The sequence below is a fragment of the Mus caroli genome, chromosome 18 (genome assembly GCF_900094665.2).
Source record: "Mus caroli chromosome 18, CAROLI_EIJ_v1.1, whole genome shotgun sequence".
Lineage (NCBI taxonomy): Eukaryota > Metazoa > Chordata > Mammalia > Rodentia > Muridae > Mus > Mus caroli.
The window spans coordinates 3,066,388-3,086,647 of record NC_034587.1 but is presented as its reverse complement, the minus strand read 5'-3'; the positions used below and the strand labels follow the sequence as shown (position 1 = coordinate 3,086,647).

General features: G+C 43.3%; 1 protein-coding gene across 3 annotated transcripts in view; it reads left to right on the top strand.

Moving 5' to 3' along the window:
- Nucleotides 1-18,195, top strand: part of Epc1 (enhancer of polycomb homolog 1) — an 81,432-nt gene extending 63,237 nt beyond the window's left edge. For 2 of the 3 annotated variants that reach the window (XM_021150511.2, XM_021150510.2), the window contains exons 5-14: nucleotides 268-416; nucleotides 1,525-1,684; nucleotides 3,285-3,458; nucleotides 3,539-3,628; nucleotides 3,706-3,854; nucleotides 4,693-5,045; nucleotides 12,875-12,996; nucleotides 13,917-14,058; nucleotides 14,177-14,540; nucleotides 16,833-18,195. In XM_021150511.2, the coding sequence (XP_021006170.1) occupies nucleotides 268-416; nucleotides 1,525-1,684; nucleotides 3,285-3,458; nucleotides 3,539-3,628; nucleotides 3,706-3,854; nucleotides 4,693-5,045; nucleotides 12,875-12,996; nucleotides 13,917-14,058; nucleotides 14,177-14,540; nucleotides 16,833-16,905 (1,776 nt within the window). In that variant the 3' untranslated portion in view covers nucleotides 16,906-18,195. Of the gene's footprint in view, nucleotides 1-267; nucleotides 417-1,524; nucleotides 1,685-3,284; nucleotides 3,459-3,538; nucleotides 3,629-3,705; nucleotides 3,855-4,692; nucleotides 5,046-12,874; nucleotides 12,997-13,073; nucleotides 13,143-13,916; nucleotides 14,059-14,176; nucleotides 14,541-16,832 lie in introns of all 3 variants that reach the window. The other variant, XM_029472241.1, reaches the window with a different exon arrangement.
- Nucleotides 18,196-20,260: the final 2,065 nt, after the last annotated feature.

Sequence of the window (20,260 nt, the reverse complement as noted above, 5' to 3'; positions counted from 1 at the left end):
AACACTCATACACTAATTTTTTAAATTACAGTAGAAAATAGTAAAATAAGTTGGCCTTTAGAGTTCTTATGAGGGTCTTAATACATATTAATTTTGATTCACTTAAAAATCAGGTACAGAATGGTATCTTTGTGGTCTGTATTCCTTTCCTGTGTCTTTAAACTGTAACTCTATAAATCCATACATTCTTAACATGGCAATAGCTGCACTTCCTACAGCTAGTTAGAAGTGCTTCTTGATGTTAAACAAGCAACTGTATATTTCCAGAACCGCAAAAACGATGAAGCCTCATATGAGAAAATGCTTAAGCTGCGCCGCGATCTCAGCCGGGCTGTCACCATCCTGGAAATGATCAAGAGACGTGAGAAGAGTAAACGGGAGCTACTGCACCTGACCCTGGAAATCATGGAGAAGAGGTGACCCTCAGTGCAGAGCACTGGGACCGAGGCAGGGCCATCGTGGGTTTCCCAATTAGCTGAAATTTTAGAAATAGTTTCTTTAGTAGAGACCATGGGTTATACTTTGTGAAATTTTATACACAATTCTGTCTTAATTTTCTCGGGAGATGATTGGGTTCACTAACAGGTTTTTCTATTGAGAGATATTTTACTCTTTTTGAGTTGTGTGTGGCTATGAAGCAGGGTGAGAGTGTGTGTTGAATAGTAGTTTATTTGGGGTGTTTTGTGGTTTTATAGGGAATTTTTAGTACTAGAGACAAAACCCAGGGCCTCACACAGCCCAGGCAAACATTTCCCTGAGCTATCCCAGCACCATGACATTCAGATGACCACATAGTGACAGTGAACATGGCATGCACATAAAAGCTAGTTCTCAAGGCCCTGCTTCTCAGGTCCTACTCTCCCCCATCCCCCCACTCCCAAAAAATCCAGTTAAATTTCTTGTGATTCTTTCAGGAAAAAAAGACAACACTAATTGGCAGGGTAGCTTTTGGCTCTACTTGAGGCATTTCAGCCTTGGGATTTTCCCCACAGTCTCTGTGTGCTGAGCTAAGGCTAAATACTCCATTAGTAGAGAGCACGCCTGTTGTGTGTGAAAGCTCTGAGTTTGAACCGGATGGCCCAGGTATGGTGGCTCATGCCTGTAGTAGGTAGTAGAAACAAAAGGACCAAGAATTGAAGGGGAGGGCCTTGAGGAGGCCCGTAAAGAGGTTACTCTTTCAAAGCACCTGGGTTGGGTTCTCAGCACCTGTGTGGCATCTTACAACTTTGTGTTAAGTTTACGTCCGGGGAGTCCAGTGTCCTCTCTGGCCTTGTGGGCAAGAAAGCACACACATGGTACACAGACATACAAGTAGGCAAAATACCCATATGCATTCAGGGTCACTGTTGAATACCTAGTACATTGAAAGTCTTCCTAAGTGATTTGATCCCACCTACAGCAGGCACACAGGTATCTGAGGATGTGGCTCTTGAATTAGTTGGACTGTACATCATTTCACAGTGGTTATGGAAGCCTCTCATTGTATTCTGTGTCTATCTTAAAGTTTCCTTTGTGTAATTTCAGGTATAATTTAGGTGACTATAGTGGAGAGATCATGTCTGAGGTCATGGCACAGAGACAGCCAGTGAAGCCTACTTATGCCATCCCCATCATCCCGATTACTAACAGCAGCCAGTTCAAACACCAGGATGCCACGGACTCGAAGGAGTTCAAAGTTAACAAGGTGATTAGAGCTTTGTAACAGTCGCTTTGTTCCGGTAAACAGGGAAAAGCATAAATTACTCCTGCAAGGTGTTCTGGGGTTAAGGGGGTTGGGGAGCTTTTCATGACAATTTAATTTCTACTTCTCTTGCTTCCTTAACAAGGGGAGGCTTTGTTCTGTGTCTGATAAAAAGAGGGATTTGCTGAGAGGGGATAGGAAACGTTGGTGTGATTAGAGGCTTGGAAAGAATATGAAGCCCTCCCACCCGATGTAACATTCCAGGACACATCTGTGTGTGAGTGACAGGCAGGTCTTGTTAACAGCTGGTGACATGGGCAGAAGTATAAATACTTTGACAAGTTGATACGTCATAATTTGTGAAGAATTAAATTGGTGGGGGGGGGGGGACAAGAGAGGGCAGGCAGTGTGCCCTTTTGATAAATGTGCCTCAGGAGAGAAGTGTTTCATGACCTAACATGTATCATTTAACTTGGACTTACCATTCCATTTCAATTGAGGAAATCTGCTGATCATTTTGTTATCTAACCTGTTCTGTTTAATATTTTGTTTCTGTGATTTTTTTTTTTAATTTGGTGTATAATGTACCATATCATTTGGAATGATGGTTTCTGCAGCCTAGACTTTTTTTCTGTCAGAGCACTGACAGAGACTATTTCAGACATGTTGCTTTTGAAGTATTGGGATGTTGGACAGATGAATGGAAGTATTCTCTTTGATAATCACAAATGGTGGCTGTTAATCCCAGCAGAGGCCACGCCTGGCAGATCTCTGAGTTTGAGACACAGCCTGGTCTACATAGTGAGTTTCAGCCTAGGCAAGGCGACTTAGTGAAACACCTCCACCCAACTACCCCTGCCAAAAACAAGCTAAAGATCACTCTCCAAAATATTTCTTTGCTCATAATTTCTAGTCCTACATATGTATAATTTTTCCTTGTTTTTATATTGAAGTCCATTGTCTAAATGTCTGAAATATATGACCTTATATATCACTTGGTCTTACTTTGATTTTTATATTTCAGAACTTAACTCCAATTCTAATTATACAACATTGTATTCATCTGTGAATTCCAGAAACCTGAGCCATGCATTTGGATCTGGTTTACCTTAAATCCTTCTAAATTAAGACAGAATCATTAATGGAATAGTCCTGTTATTTTGAACATTTTCTTATTTAAATTTTCATTCAAATTTTTGTGTTGTCTGGCTGGAGAGATAGGTGAACAGTTAGCAACACATATTGTTCTTGCAGAGAACAATGTTCTTGCTAGGTTGAGTTGCCAGCACCTACGTCAGATGGCGTACAACTGCCTGCAATTCTAGTTCCAGGGGATCTGATATTCTCTGCCTTTTGAAGGCACCTGTGCATACACATAAGTCTTGTAAGCAGATGTTTGTTTTGAACAGAGCAAATGTAGATTATTAGGGGAAACTGAGACTGAACCTCTGAGGGTAGGAGGGGCTACCAGGAGGAACACTCAAGCCTGTTTTAATAGTTTAAGCACTTGGCTCCCCAAGTAATAATTAACTCAAGTTGTTACAGAAGTTGCAATTGTGGAATGTGCTACTGGGTGACTGTCTCGTTCATGCCTATGTTGCAGCAAGATAAGGCTGATCTTATCCGGCCGAAGCGCAAATATGAAAAGAAGCCCAAAGTCTTACCCCCATCTGCTGCCGCCCCTCAGCAGCAGAGTCCTGCTGCACTGCCAGGCTTCAGTGCTAAAGACTTAAACCAGTACGACTTCCCCAGCTCAGATGAAGAGCCTCTGTCACAGGTAAACAGAAGACCAGCCGTCTGCACACTGAAGAGGAATGTAGGAGCTGCATGGTTGACCTCTCGTTGCTTTATTTCAAGGTTTTGTCCGGCTCTTCGGAAGCTGAGGAAGAGAATGACCCTGACGGCCCCTTCGCTTTCCGTAGGAAAGCAGGCTGTCAGTACTATGCTGTAAGTGTCAGACTTTCTCTGTGAACAACAAACAGCACACAGACTGACAAAATACAATAATTTGGATTTTTTTTTAGCCTCATTTAGACCAAACTGGCAACTGGCCCTGGACTAGCCCTAAAGATGGAGGCCTGGGGGATGTGCGTTATAGATATTGCTTAACTACCCTCACCGTACCCCAGAGGTGTCTTGGATTTGCACGAAGACGGGTCGGACGCGGTGGAAGGTAACACGCTTCTGCTTTCCTCACACCAGCATGCCTTAGACATTGGAGTCAGAGTTTACACTGAGGTCCTCCTTGTGAACAGACTCTAGAAGCTCCAGCTTGCTGTGCTTAGCAGAGCTGTTTACATGTCTCCCACTGCATTACCAACGTCTTCACCCACTTTGTAGTTCTCATGGGCCCCATGTGGGTTCTTAACTCCCCAAGCCTCTTAGCACCTGAGTTATCACAGGGTAGACTCCTAAGAAAGGACAAGTGTAGCTTGTATTTACACACTCAGGATTGGTACAGGAAACTACAACCAAAGTCGCTGAGTTGTGGGGAAAGCTTACATTAACTACTGCAGTGACCACTTAACTTTACTGCTCATGACCTCAGTTTGTCAGAATGTGGTTCTGGGGTCTGAAATAGAATACTTCATGCATGGAGAGGAGGAGAGAAGGAATTGCAGAGCACAGAAAAAGTTTGGTTGAAAGACAATTTGAAAAAAAAGAACTCTATCCAACATTGAGATTTGAGGCTAAAAGAACCAAAGCCAACAAGATGACTCAGTGGGAAGGAGCATTTGCCACCAAGGTGACAGCCTGAGTTCTGTCCCCAGGACTCATGTGGTGGAAGGAGAGAATCAACTCTTGGGAATTGTCCTCTGGCTGCTGCATGCGTGCTGTGCTATGTGCCCTATGCCGTGCGCGCACAGTGTGAAAGAGCCAAATGCTGCAGTGGTGAACTTGCTAACTTTTAAATATTCAGTGTACTGGTGTTCAGCTTTAGGGGAAAGAAAGCTTTCGGAAAAGAAAGGAAGAATCTTTGATGTAATCTCTGGTGTCTGCTCCTTGTACAGGGTCTTGCTGGACAGAGCGCATTCAGACTATGACAGTATGTTTCACCACCTGGATTTGGACATGCTTTCCTCACCACAACCTTCTCCAGTCAATCAGTTTGCCAATACCTCAGAACCCAATACCTCGGACAGATCTTCCTCTAAAGACCTCAGTCAGATACTAGTCGATATCAAATCATGTAGATGGCGGCACTTTAGGCCTCGGACACCATCCCTGCCTGACAGTGACAGTGGTGAACTCTCCAGTAGAAAGTTACACAGGAGTATCAGTCGAGCAGGAGCAGCACAGCCTGGGGCCCACACGTGCAGCACCTCCACCCAGAACAGAAGTAGCAGTGGCTCAGCACACTGTGGTACGTTCATTTGTGGTACTCATTGCTGTACCAGGGCGGGGCCTTCCATCTTGTTGAGGATGTGGTGTTTTACTCTCATACTCTCAAAGTATTTCTTTGAATTCTGCTCAGTAGTGCTGTTGCTCTGTGAGTTTGTGTGTATGTATCTTTCCTTAACCACAGCCAAAAAATCGAGGTGGTATGTGGTATGTTAATACGTATTTAATGTTTAATTTGTTACCTTGAGGCAGTCCATGAACCACAAGATTGATTTTCAAATAATAAAATAAAAGGGACCCCAAGTTGTTAGTGGTATGTACTTGAACATCTAATCTGGTCTCATTAAAATTCGTGGCCAGTAGTCAGTAGTTACACATAAACTTAACTTGACACTCGTTCAGAATAAATACCAGAGAAACTGACTTAATATTTTAGAGACATTTTTAGATAATCCCTACAGGGTGACTAAAACACTGGAAACAGTGCCATGCCCTGTGACTTTCTTTTTTAAACCACTTGAGTCCACATTATCTGAGTTGTTAAGATTATAAAAGCTTACTGTCAGCGTGGCGGCACAGCAGATTAAGATTCCGAGCGCCAAGCCTGACAGCCTGAGTTCAGTGCCCAGGACCCACACGGTAGAAGGGAAGGGTCCCACTCCTTCAGTTTGTCTTCTGGCCTCTGTACATGTGTTGTGGCATGTGCATGCACACACTCATACATCATGCATACAATAAATGAAATGTTTTGGGGTATTTTTACTGGTGGTAGTTGTTTTGGTAGGTATTCTGAAAAAGGGTTTCACTGTACCTCTGGCTGTCCTGAAACCACTTTGTAGGCCAGACTGGCCTTGCACTCAGAGATCTGCCTGGTTCTGCCTCCTGAGGACTGAGATTAAAGCAAGCACCACCATGCCTGGCTTATGTTTACAATATTTTAAAATCATTTCATTAAAGTTCTTTTAGGATGATTTTTTTTTATATTTTTTTATTACGTATTTTCCTCATTTACATTTCCAATGCTATCCCAAAAGTCCCCCACATCTTCCCCCCCACTTCCCTACCCACCCATTCCCATTTTTTTTGGCCCTGGCCTTCCCCTGTACTGGGGCATATAAAGTTTGCGTGTCCAATGGGCCTCTCTTTCCAGTGATAGCCGACTAGCCCATCTTTTGATACATATGCAGCTAGAGTCAAGAGCTCCGGGGTACTGGTTAGTTCATAATGTTGCACCTACAGGGTTGCAGATCCCTTTAGCTTCTTGGATATTTTCTCTAGCTTCTCAATTGGGGGCCCTGTGATCCATCCAATAGCTGACTGTGAGCATAGGATGATTTTAATACAGATTTTCTTTTTTTTTTTTTTTTCTCTGTTTTTTGTTTTTTGAGACCAGGTTTCTCTGTGTAGTCCTGGCTGTCCTGGAACTCACTTTGTGGACCAGGCTGGCCTTGAACTCAGAAATCCGCCTGCCTTTGCCTCCCGAGTGCTGAGATTAAAGGCGTGTGCCACCACCGCCCGGCTAATACAGATTTTCTAAAAGAGGATTGCTTCCCTAATTACCTAATTAGGTTACAATTAAAGTGTTTTTATTGATAGATAGATAGATAGATATTTTCTTTATTTACATTTAAAATGTTATCCCCTTTCCTGGTTTTCCCTTCCGAAAACCCCCTATCCCCTGCCCTCCCCTCCCCCCTGCTCATCAACCCAACTATTCCTGCTTCCTGGCCCTGGCATTCCCCTACACCGGGGCATAGACCCTTCACAGGGCCAAGGGCCTCTCCTCCCATTGATGACCGACTAGGCCATCCTCTGCTCCATATGCAGCTGGAGCCCTGAATCCCATGTGAACTCTTTGGTTGGTGGCTTAGTCCCTAGGAGCTCTCGGGGTACTGGTTAGTTCATATTGTTGTTCCCCCTATGGGGCTGCAAACCCCTTCAGTCACCTGGGTACTTTCTCTAGCTCCTCCATTGTGTGCCCTGTGCTCAATCCAATGGTTGGCTGTGAGCATCCACCTCTGTATTTGTCAGGCACTGGTAGAGCCTCTCAGGAGACAGCTATATCAGGCTTCTGTAGTTTTGGGGACTTTAATGATTGTAATTCCACTAATTTTACTACTCTTTTTCTGTCCCGGATAGTCCTTAAAGTCAGGCTGAAGAGCTGGTGTAGTGAAGGTTTAACTAACACAGGTGTGGGGAGTTCAAAAGTGGACACTCTTAATTGGTTCCCCAAAAATATTTTTGAAGATGTATGAAATTTTTTTGAGATTTTTATGGAGTAAAGTAGCTATGTTCTATCAACCCATGTCATGTCGCTCCTGTGGTGGAGACACTGAAGAGCATGACAGACCTCCAGATTGTATTTCAGTCTATGGAACAAGGTGTGCTGGCATGACTTAGAGAGGCATGTCAGTGCCAGTTGCAAACTTTCCTGATTTGTCTCTCAAACATCATTAAAAGGTAGACATTAGCAAAAGTTAGCTTAAAAAAAAGCCTTTCGTAATTATGCAACTTTTCTCCATAATCATTTTTTGACAGTAGGGCCTTTTTAAATGTTTATTTTCAAATATACGTAGAGAATAAATGCCTACAGGCTACCATAGAGTTACACTCTGTTTTCATGCTTGGGATAGATATTCATGAGATCTGAGGCCCTCTCTGTGGCTCTATAAATTATGTCCTATGTACATTTAACATATGTGAGGTCTGCTAGCAGCCCCTGAAGACAGAAAAGACAATCCAGCTATTTGCTTGTTACGTGGGAGTCGAAGCATATTCCTCTTGAAAGAAAAGTGTTCTCCAGAGACAGCCTAGAACTGCTGAGGGTCTCATGAGTGTCAGCCAGGTCCTCTCCAAAAGCATCAGCAGGCTATATCTTAGCTGTGCTGACTCTGCCATCCTGTCAGATGGACAGGAGTCAGCTTCAAATGTAACCACTTCTGATTATTCAGTTACTGACTCTGCTTGAGATCGAAACTTACAAGTGATATGCACACCCCCACCAGGCTCCTTTTCTAAGTAGTTATTAGTGAATTGGATACACGTTTTTTAATAGGAAATTCCAAGTGAAGGTACCAGGAGTGTACTCCCTTCCTCGAAGAGTGCCCAGTTGTAAAGCTTCTCAGTGCTTGGGGTCCCTTCAGCTTGCTACTCAGTCTTGGCCATTTCATAGCTGTGCACCATGGAGGGTGTCCTGAGTAGGGTGTGAGGTGGCCTCCAAGAAGATATAAGTAAATGTTGTGCCCCCTTTGTGCTGTGTACTAGAAGGGGGACTTGGGAAGACTGAGTGATAGGGACTTAGAATTTCTAGGGCTAGATCTACATAGGGATAGGATAAATTGTTTGTTTTTAATGACCATAAGTTAATACATGATTTGGACTGTTTTCAAATAGCTTTCTGGGCTTTTATTAAGCTATAATAGCATCTTTTCAGTGTTTGCTCAGTGGTTGAGCATCCATCTGTTTTGTGCATTTGAAATTGGAGGGTTATCAAATTACAATAATTAGATGAGACCCTCATACAAGGGCTAGTAAGCAGCATGGCTTAATAGGTAAAGGCTACATACCACCAAGCCTGCCATCCCAATTCTATCCCTAGAGCCCACGTGGTGAAAGGAGAGAATCAACTCCCACAAGTTGTTCTTGGTCCTCCTGATGCACACTCTGTCTCTCTCAGAGAGCAAAAGTGACCCAGACAGACAGGGGAGAGAGGGACAGACAGACAGGGGAGATATGTGAGTATATGTGAGTGTTTAGATGATTCAGAAACACTTAAAACTCCTACAACAGAGATGGGGCTAGTACTCGAAATCTTAGCTTCCAGTAAAATTGAAATCAGCATCATTGTAAGTTATTTTTCTAAACTCAAACTATCTGTAACAGTCTGCTTAATTTTTGTAAGCAACAGAAGTTCTATAGATAGAATTATTGAGTTTGATATGGAAAGGACCGCAGTCCTGTGCAGTGGTTATTGTTACTTGTGTAAGTCTACGACGAGACCCTAAGCTTATTTCAAGGGCTTTCTAATCCAGAATCTTTTCTGGAAGGTGGCCTTTATCCATGCCACTTGTATGTGATGCGCTGTGAATTCAGCAGGTGTATGTAAATGTTACAGAGGCATCACGGACAGAGTAGCACTGGGCTAGTGAAATGTCACATTGAAGTCATAGCCAAGCACACTCAGCTCTGACACAGCATGCCGACAGTTGAATTGCAACACACCGTGGTTTTCAAGTCGGGTTTTCAGGTGGGCTGATAAGGGCGGGCTTGGGAAGCTTTTTGATTTCAGTTCCCTACTGCAAAGATCCTACTTTAGTAACTAGACCATTTCATATCGGTCTAGAGTCTCCTGCACACTGGCGAGTGCTGCACCACCGAGCTACATCCCCAGCTTTTGTTTTCAGTGCCTTTTTGGGTCAGCCTGTTAGAATTAGAAAAGATCTTCAGATTCGAAGGTTTTTAATAAAATGTAAATGTCTTCCATTTGAAACAGTTCATTTCTTGCTGATGATACGTGTCTCCCTTCCCACTTAGGTAATTTGCTGCAGGGTCAGGGATGTGCCTGTAGGGCCTTAGACAATTCCTGGTACTAGAACACATTTCCCCATTCTTGGAGTTGGCTTGTTTCAGTGTACTACCCCAGAGAATTAGTTAGAGACTCCTAAAAACCTGGTGGTTTCATGGTGTCTGTTTCTGATGTGAGGAAATAGAACAGATGAAATTATTCTACATTGAAAGAGCTTGCTCAGAAAGCTTATCCACACACTACCAAAAGCAGCTTTCTTCAGCTCAGAGTGGTGTTTTCTCGTGTGGCCATGTTACGTGTGTTCACTGTCTGCTGCCACACTGTTCACCAGAAATAGTCCATTTCCTTCCCCAGTTCAATGCGCTTAGCTTTCCTACTTAAAAATATCGATCTAGAACTGTTTTTCTGTTTTAACTTTGAAATCTCACTATTGGTGGTGCTTGTTCTCCTTGCGTGTTTTTCCCCAGGACCTCAGCCTCATGTGCGGTGTGAGGTTACAGGACGGCATCAGGTCTGAGGGCCTCGTCGACTACAGCTCTTTTGGTTCTGCAAAGCAGTTGTGATTCTAGATTTGCTTTAGTTGGCTCTGCCCACCATTTGTGGATTAAATTTGACTGCTTCATTTTATCTGAAGTAGAGGTATAGCTGAAAACTTTCTGCCTTGATGCCCCAGTTCATTAATAGAAGTCTGAGAAAATAAGGTTGCTTTCATTTATTTCATGGAACAGTTGGTTAGACCTTAGAGTCAGAATGGATTAGGGGCTTTGAATGCTTCTACAGCCTCTGTGATAAAATAAGAATATAAAATCCAGTTCACATTTAATTATCCACATTTACTACCTTACGTTCATACAAATGCACGTTCTTTTAGAATGCAATTTTATTTCTGAGAGGGAGCTAAAGAGAATTTTGGTATCCACCTAAGTTTAATTCTTGTCATGTTTGCACGAAGATGTTGAGCCACAACAGGTGGCAGGCACACTCTTCTGAGTCAGGACTCCATTGTGCTGCGTTTGTATTTCTCACTGCCAGCCTCTTTGTTGCTGTTTTAATTACAGAAACATCCAGGCCAGATTTTACAACGAGACTCTAGGTAGAATAATATCATCTAAGAAACAGTGATCTCAGATACTGAGCTGACTATCTGGAGGGGTGGGGGAGTGTCTTGTGTCTTTATCTCTGGTCTGCACTGGCAGGAGACAGATATTAAAAAGTAGGTTGTCTGGGCTGGAGACTTGGCTCAGCAGTTAAGAGCACTGACTACTTTTCCAGAGATTCTGAGTTGGATTCCCAGCAATCACATGGTGGCTAACAACCATCTGTAATGGAATCCAATGCCCTCTTCTAGAATGTCTGAAGACAGCTACAGTGTTCTCATGTACATAAAATAATGAATAAATCTTTAAAAAAAAAAAAAAGTGAGGTTGGCACACCCGCACACAGAAACTGGGGTGAAGTTTAACCAGGGCAAAAAAGTATTTGAAAGTTTATTCAACGTTGATTCCCAGTTCATTTACCACTAAATGTTTAACTGGAGCACAAATACCATCAAAGACACACAAAAACATTTTGCAGGAAGAAAACATTGCATCTGTTTACCTTCACTCACAAGAGGTGGTGAGCAATGGCTGAATCATTTTCCTAGGTATGAAATGCCTGACTGACCCTTCCAGAAAAAAAAAATTTTTTTTTAATTACTGAATATTGCCTACTGAAAAAGTAAAGGCTGAGGCAGCACATTTGATTTTAGGAAGTTAAAGTATTATATAACTCTCAACCTTCATTTTTGTAGATTTTTTTTCATCGTTTTGGCCCAGCTCAATTCTGTCACATGTCAGTGTCTTGATGGCAGGAAATACTTCTGTCAGTATTTTGTGAATATCATAATATCAGTAAGTCTCCCCATAGAATCTGTAGATTGCAAATGGTAGGAAAGACTTACAAATCAGATACCAACTAAATGGAGCTGTAACACACGAAAAATAAGAGAATCAATAGGAGTATTTTTCTAGGGAGAAGTGTGAGCCATGAGCTTAATTCAGTTGAGAAACCTGTGAAGGTTCTGGTAGCCTAACGGTCTTCTGGGTACATTGAAAGTGTGGTAGATGTGTTCCTATTGTCCAGTGCCACCAGGCAGACCCAGGACCCTGGAGGTTAGTAAAGATCCCTCCCAAGTTACAGGTGAAATTCAGAAAACTTGATGGGATGATGATATTCCAACTAGCAGAGCACTTCAGAGCAAGTCAGGTGGGCGTGTTTGAAATGGCAGTTTGAGCCCCAGGAACAGTGGGTAATAGATGCCCTGGTGACATAGGGTGTAGCATAACTCTGTTGGTTTGGGGTTTGGTTTTGGTTTTGGTTTATTTTTTGTTTGTTTGTGTGTTTGGTTTGATTTTTTGATTGTTTGTTTGTTAGGGGGTTCTGGGGGGAATTGTTGTTTTGTTTTGTTTAAGTTACTTCTACTCAGAACGGTTTCTTTAAGAAGCCTTTACTGTCAGGCGGTTGTGATATTATTTGCTTTCTTTTTTCTTCTCCCCTCCCCCCTTTCTTTTTAACCTGGCAAAGGAAAAGAATAAAGAAACAGGTTTCCTTTTTAAAGTTGCACACACTTTTGGGGGTAATAAATGAACATTTTTTTTGTTTGTCTTTTTTAGAACTGAGCTCTCCATAGACACACATAAGTAGCATAACACAGTGTCTGTCCTCAGGCTTCACTCTGTACAGTAATCAGCATAACTCCGTTCTTATTGACTGGATTTTGTCCAGGTGGGTTAACTGGGTGGGGAAAGTTGATTAACCTTAACCCTGGTACTTCTTCTCCTCCTGTTAATCTCGAAAGATACGTTCTCCTGTCTAAGTATTAAACTGTCGGATTTACTTTTTATGGAGAGGAAAGTTTTGCAATGATTGGAGTAAGAAGCTATGTAGACTTTAGTGTTTGTACACAGCTGTTGGGAAGGCCCGGGCCTCGGTATGGCGATCTGGACAAAGTAGAAGCGGAATGCTGGTTACCAGGTTTCACCTCATACTCAGTGCAAAGTGCATCTCCAAGAGTGTGGACTGGGAGCCCAAGAGCACTTTCTGCACTGTCCAGCACAGTGTCACAGCTGAAAAAAGTAGTGGCTTTTTCTTTAACTTGAAGCCACTTTGGTTAAATGTGGCAGAAGATGCTGGTTTGTCTCTGGGAGCGATCTCTGGCAGCATCATTTCTATCCAAATGCTTCCATTTTGCACAAAAACATCTTTTTCTTCTGCTGGATTTTTAGTGTTGTAAGGCGTCTGTGGTGTCTGTGCATCTTGTGAACCGTCTCCTTATTTATGTTCAGCATTCACAGCCGAACAATACCAGCAGCACCAGCAGCAACTGGCACTCATGCAGCAGCAGCAGCTTGCACAAACTCAGCAACAGCAGCAAGCAAATAGTAGTTCCTCTGCCGCCGCGCCACAGGTGAGGGCCTTGTGTCTTATGATTATCCTCGTTGTTTCCCACCAGAGTTCATCTCTAATTACCAAGTGTTGTCCTAGAACCTTGCATCTAACCAGCAGAAAAGTGGCTCTGGCCTGAATGTACAGGGTTTAGAAAGAGCATCCCAGGTGAGTATGAGAGCTGTTCATTCTGCTGCTGCCCACTACACAGAGTAGCCTAAGACCATAGTTCTCTTAGTTGTAAAGTTGCTTCTTTCTGACTCGTGGTCTGTAATGTACTGTCCCCGTCGTAAAGCCCCATGCAGCAGGTGTTCTAGTTCCAGAACTAAGCCCAAACAACCTGTTCTGCTTTTGGAAAAGTATTTGCTGTATAGATAGATTTGGGGCTGAAAGGCTGAGAATTGAGTCTTCTAAGCATCTTAAAGGAAATTTCATTTTTGAAGATTAAATAGGCCTTTTCATTTTTAAATTAAATTATGATGTCAGATCTTTTTTTAATTAAGGGATGGTTATCTTACTATTCAAAGATGCCTTTGAGTGTACAGTGGTGGATGTTAGCACTGAGGGTCTTTACAGAGAGTAGGTATTTAGAGATTAAATGGAAGAAGTTTACATATTTGCCTTAATGGGTTCGTCCAGCACTGCACTACCTGAGAAATGTGTTTTAACCTTTCAACTGGAACTTTTTGCTGTTGTTGCATTCTGTACTAATAGGCTTAATTTTGGTAATTGCTTTGTATATATTTTGTATTCCCATAGGAAGATCAAAATGTATAACCCCTTAAGTTAGACAGCTAACTTTTCAACCTTCAGACTTATGGCTATGAAAATAAAACAGATCTCATTGGTTTGCTGCTTTTAGAGCTGTGAAGCTGACTTTGATGACCTGTGTGGTGACCTGTGTTCCTCTGACTCATGCTGACGTTTGTGTTTTCCTATCAGGGTTTTGTTTCTAAGACTTTGGACTCTGCTAGTGCACAGTTTGCTGCTTCTGCTTTGATGACGTCGGAACAGCTGCTGGGCTTCAAGGTGAAAGATGATGTGGTGCTTGGGCTCGGGGTGAATGGCGTCCTTCCTGCCTCAGGTGAGGGGTGAAAGGAAGGCGTCTGCGTGACGCAGCTATATTTACATGCATACGTATTTGTACATCATGACTCAGCCACAAAACGCACAGCGCTTACACGCTTTCTTTTTCTCCCTAGGAGTATACAAGGGCTTACACCTCAGTAGCACTACACCAACGGCACTTGTACATACGAGTCCTTCGACAGCGGGTTCAACTTTGTTACAGCCTTCAAATATTACACAGACTTCGGGTTCCCACAGCACACTGAGTCACCAAGTAACTGCTGCCAGCTCTGCAACAACTCAGGTTCTGTTTGGGAACAACATCCGATTAACTGTCCCCTCATCTGTCCCCACTGTCAACTCTGTCACCCCAATAAACGCACGGCATATACCTAGGACTTTAAGTGCTGTTCCGCCATCTGCCTTAAAGCTGGCTGCTGCAGCAAACTGTCAAGTTTCCAAGGTCCCCTCCTCATCCTCTGTAGATTCAGTTCCAAGGTGAGTGGTTCTTCTAAGCTTCAATGTCTGAAATGTAAACCTAACTCTGCCTCCTGAAGTGGCTATCTATCCACCTAGGTTCTCTCGTTTCCTTCTGTGTATTGAATGAATGAACACACACACACACACACACACACACACACACGCGCGCGCGCGTGCGCATAGTCTTTGTTTATTCAAGAACTAAGCAAGTGGATGTTATAATTCAGTGTTAGTTGAATTCGGTCTTGAGACTAAGCCAGCCCACTGGGTTGGCTGGGAAAGTCAAAGTTGCTTCTGTGGCAGGGACCTCCTACTGCAGCAGTGACCTAGAAACCTCATTCCTCTCCAGTCTTGGGTACAAGGGATTCTCTTTAGCATGTCTTGTTGTGCTGTTGGTTTCATCGTAGCTTACTGTGGGACTGAAATTGGTAAACCTTCCTTCGACAGTCTGCTAGCTGCTCCCAGTAGTGGCAATGCTGGCAGACCTGGCCACATCTAATCATTGCTTTCTCTGCTCACTCACCTTCTTGAAGTTCAGTAGTTTAGGGTTTTTGTCAAGGCTCCATTTTAACTATAACTAACTATTACTTTAACTCGGTATTAACTAATTAAAGTCCTGCTGCTACAAAGTACTAGGAGAAAAAGAAACAAAGACCTGCATTATTCAGATTAGTAAGAACTAAGCTTAAAACATAGATGTGAATGTTAAAACAGTGCAGGTAATAGACAGAAGTCCTTCTAGGTGGGTCTTAGAGCAATGTGTGTTGCCCAGTTCATTGTGCAGACAATCACTATTGTTTTAAAACAAAGAGAAATATTTTCACAGCAAGGTAACTGTGAGTGTATATCAGAAATAGGCAAAGCAGAAATAAAGTTGGGAAAGATAGTGTTTAGTGGTTAACAAGTAGCTGGGTTTTCCGGGAGCGGGGGGGGGGGAGGGGGCTTAGGAGTGACAGGAGGCCAGGCCTATGCTAGACTGACATTTAAACTTTTCAGCAGAGAGTATCAGGGAAGAACATCTATGTAGTAGCTTATTGGTAGCCTTTACTTTGCACATCCACAGGTCCCTGTCTACATTTATCAGGTCAGTACCAGGAACGTATTGTTGATCTGTTCATGGCTGATCAGTGGATTAGTTCCTCTTCCCCATCACCAATCATGACTTTAATTGCTGTAGAACTGGACAAATATGAGGACATTTACAGTTGATGGGACTTCTCATATCCCTGTCTCTATTTAAAAGTAGGAAACAAAGCCAGTGGACTTTTCAAAGGATACCTCTAGAACCTAGTGTTCTAGCTACTAGTCCTGTGTCTGTGTCTTACTTAGTGACATCCATTAGGACCTAGATTTAAAGTCCTGACATGTTAGATTACTGAGGTAATCAAGCTTTGGGATTGGAAGGAGAAGGTGGCTCCGGTTAAGTTGCTTGCCATCAAGCCTGGGAGCTTGAGATTGACCCACTGTATCCATGTGGAGAAGAAGAGAACCAGACCCTGCACATTGCCCTCTGACTATACAATGTAATTATGTAAAGCCCTGAGAAAATGACTCGGTGCTTGCCAGGACAGCGTGAGCACCTGAATTCATAGCCCACGGTTTTAAAGACGCTCCATGTAGTGTTGGGTGCCTGCAGTGCTTGCCCTCTGGGGTTACAGGAAATGGTGGGACAGACAGATCCCTCAACTCCATGAACTTCAGGTTTTCTCAAAAACAAAGGTGAAGATGGATAGAAGAAAGGCGCTTGCCGTCCACCTCTGGCCTCCATGTGCACACACACGCACACGCTCACATCCCAAAACGATGATAGAGGTTGGGGCCCACCATGATGGCTCCATGAGTAAAGGCACTTGCCACCAAGCCCAACAAGCCAAGTTTGATCCCAGAACCTGCATGGTGGAAGAAAAGAACTCACTCCCCAAGAGTTGAGCTCAGATACTTACATGAGTACATGTGTGCATGGACATACCTACTAAATAAGTAGATAAGTGTAAGAAGAGAAAGCAGCTGCAATTGTAACTTTCAGAGCGTGAGACGTATTGGTGTAGGGGTGTGGATCTTTGGTCAGTTGGGTTCTTGGACAGGGTTTGGCAGTGCAGTTGGCATGGAGTTGACTGTTGACCCCTGACTTACCTGATTTCTGCTTGCATGATTTTCATAATTACAAAAATGCACAATCCTTTGTCCCATTGCCCCATAAGTAATGTTTCTTCCTGTTGTTAAAGATAACTAAGGCTTTTAAAGGAAGGATGCTCTTCATTTGCCTAGTTTGTGCATGACTGTTGACTAACGGAACTTTTATCCCAACAGGGAAAATCATGAATCGGAAAAGCCAGCACTGAACAACATAGCAGACAACACAGTAGCAATGGAGGTGACGTAGCTCCTGGGAGCAGGACTGCATCCTGGGGACATGGTCAGGTGCTATGCATCAGAGCGTTGGAACGCAGGGAGTATGGAGAGCACTTGTGCGGTTCCGTGGCAGCTGTGGGGACTTGGCAGCACTGCGCATCTCTCGAATCTCTCGTGCTTCAACCTTTCTTTTCTTATTGTTAATAGGAAAAAAATCAACATCTGTAAATTAAGAATACAGCAATTATCTGTACAGTACTGCATATTTGTAATACCCTTGTATATATGTTACTTGAATACAGAACTGTTCATTTGTGATGCTTTGCACTTGGGGGCGGGGGGTGGGGGGTAACTGCAACAAGAGTGTGAGCTGTGAGATTGTGTAGCTGGTGTCATCACATCATGTGCATGGTGCGGAACCTGCTGTCTCTATTTATTGTGCCGTGTTTACAGGTTTTGTACACTGTACCCTCATTGGTTCCTGTGCTGTAGTAAATGTGTTAGGTAGCTGTGGACTCCTTGGTATTTTGTAAATGGTATAACATAACTTGGTTCCCTCTGGGTCCTTGAGTTTTCTGTGTATCATGTGAAAAAAAAAATGGTGACATACATACAGAATTTTACAAAAAAAAAAAAAAAGGCATCAGTTTTTTTAAAACGGGGAATGTACTGTTCAATGGGGATCTTCCTGGTCTACTAGCATTAGGACGCGCAACAAGCTAAAAATGAAGTCTCTTGAATTCTCCCGTCCCCGCCTGTCTGCAAGCTTGGGCGGCCCTGGTACTTAAAGCACTAATGTTATGTTGCTGCCCTACAAACAGCCCAGTCGTCCCATTTCCTTCCACACCAAAAAGTGTTAAATCAAGTACACAAACGGAGTCCTTACAACTGGAGTTTATGTTGTCTTGCCCCTTTTTTTTTTTAGCACAAAAAGATGTACTTTTATATTGTGGAATTGTTTAAAGACTTCATTCTTTACTTGTTCTTACAGAAAGGATATAGGGGAGAAGAATGCAGTAATTGCTGTCCGTGTATCGTCATTCCAGTTTGTAAAACAGCCAGCCAGCTTTTTTCCTTTTAAGATTCTCCAGAAGGCTGCGAGGCCAGAACCACAAATATCGGGTGCCTTCCTTTGGAAATATTTGACCTCTCTTCTGTGAAGAGAATGGTACTTACCAGACTACTACTGCTTTGTTAGTACCGAAGTCTGAGTGCCCAGTCCAATGGCATACGCTATCCTTAAGGTTTTTAATCCCACCTGGAAACATTGTGATAGAATTCTCACAAAATAAACCCAGGGCATTACATGTTGACAAACTAATGTGCAGTGGTCTTTGCCTTTTGTTTTCAACCCCAGAACTTTGTGTGACTTTGTTTCAGTATAGGGGCTTGGTTAGAAACAGGAAGGAAGAGCTTCAACTTCATCTTCTCAGTGATTATTTTGACATGTCTGTCTACAACAGTGAAGGAAATCCCTGCACTGATTTATAATCTCATGGAGGTGAGAGTAAATAAGATGGAAAGCAAAAAGGCAGGGTCAGTGAAGAAGCACAGAGAGCCAAGGATACTCCCAGTCAGACTGGGTCAGAGACTTGAGCAACAGCAGCTGTTGGGCAGAGAGGAGCATTGATCTGCGGACCAGGGAGCAGAGTATAGGGTCAAGAGTAGCGCGTGACACAGGGGACTCTGGGGACTCTGCCTTCTGTACAGAACCGAGCATGGAAAGGAAGAGCCCCGCTCTGCCTCAGTATCCAGACAAGTCTTCAGCAGTTGCTGACCACAGTTACCTCGGAGATAGTGTGAAGTACTTGGCTCTGTCTCTGTGCCCTCTAAAGGGCCATTAAAAGTTGCTTACTGGCCAGGCCTGGGGCAATAATCCCAACAAAGGCAGGTGGGTCTCTGAGTTCAAGGCCAGCCCAGGATATGTACAGAAACCCTATTTCTAAAAAAGAAAAAAGTTAAAATTAAAAAAATAAATAAATAAATAAATAGTTAATCTGTTTAGTAGGGCACATGAGAAGAAAGGGTTAAGAAAGGCTTCAGAGGGGCAATGAGGGCCAGAGTTGATTCCCAGAACTCAGTAAAAGCCAATAGTGACAGATGCTTGTCATCCCAGGACTGAAGAAAGGAGGTGGAGGGTGGTACAGCCTCTGGGCTCACTGTCAGCCAGACCAGCCTGCTCAGACCAAAGACTGCAAGCAATGAGAGACTGAAAAGCCAAGGTGGGTGGGCCCCTTCTAAGGGACACCATTACGGTACCCTCCACATGGACATACAGACAGAACTTAGTTCAAAGTGTTTTAACTGAGCAGGTTGACCCGGCCAGGGTGGAGCTGGAGACTTGAGGTTACAGAAAGCAAGGGACAGGAGAGTAAGCAGCAGTGGTGGCATGGCAGGTTGGAGTTCATTTCATCTCTTGTCTCAAAGTAGACAACTAATGTGACGAACTAATTCCCACTCGCACTGTAAGGAGAAAACAAGAGGTTTATCTTTCCTGTCAGGGTCGAGTCAGTACAACTAAAAACTTAAACTGCTGTCATAAACGACAATTCTGAAGTGCACCCTGCAGTGAGATTGAGGCCAAGGTCCTCAGAAGTTTGTCTGCTCTGTCTGCTCTTGGAGAGGTTGATATGCAGCTGTGCTGGTTGGCAGGTCCTGGTCCATGCAGCAGCTTTTCTGTTACACCACAATGGGGATTCAGGAAACGTTCAAAGGAATACACGTTTTCAAAAAGAGGTACCTGTACTTGGGGGACTCCTAAACTATGCTTCCCATACTTTTGCTGCCATGTTGCAGTACCATGAAATCAAGGACATGATATAAACGGCAGCTTAAACAAGAAGGCCTCAGGAAAGTGAAGAAAGGCCACATAACTTTAACAACAATAACTTTAAAAAAACCACAATAACTTTAAAAGCACCCACAGTCTTTAAAAATTAAAATACATTTAAACTTCGGCCCCTTTAAAACATTAAGTAGTGGTGGGGAGCAGCACTCAGGAGGCAGAGGCAGGTTGATCTCTGAGTTTAAAGTCGGACTGATCTACAGAACAAGTTCCAGGACAGAAAGGGCTACATAGAGAAACTATGTAACCAAAAAACCAAAAGTGGATAGATAGATACATACATACATACATACATACATACATACATACATACATACATAGACTGACTCCTGGCACGGTCACAGTCAGGTCAAAGCATAAGCACTCCAACAGTGTAATTCAATTTCTCAAATCCACTTAGGATCTGAGTTCCTCCAAGGGCTTTGGGTCACTTCTCTGGCTCTGCCCTCTGCAGCACACACGAGGGCTCCACTCCACAGGTGCTGCTGTTATAGGTGGTTAGCACATGGTGTTGGCATCACCAACATGCTGGGGTCTTCTG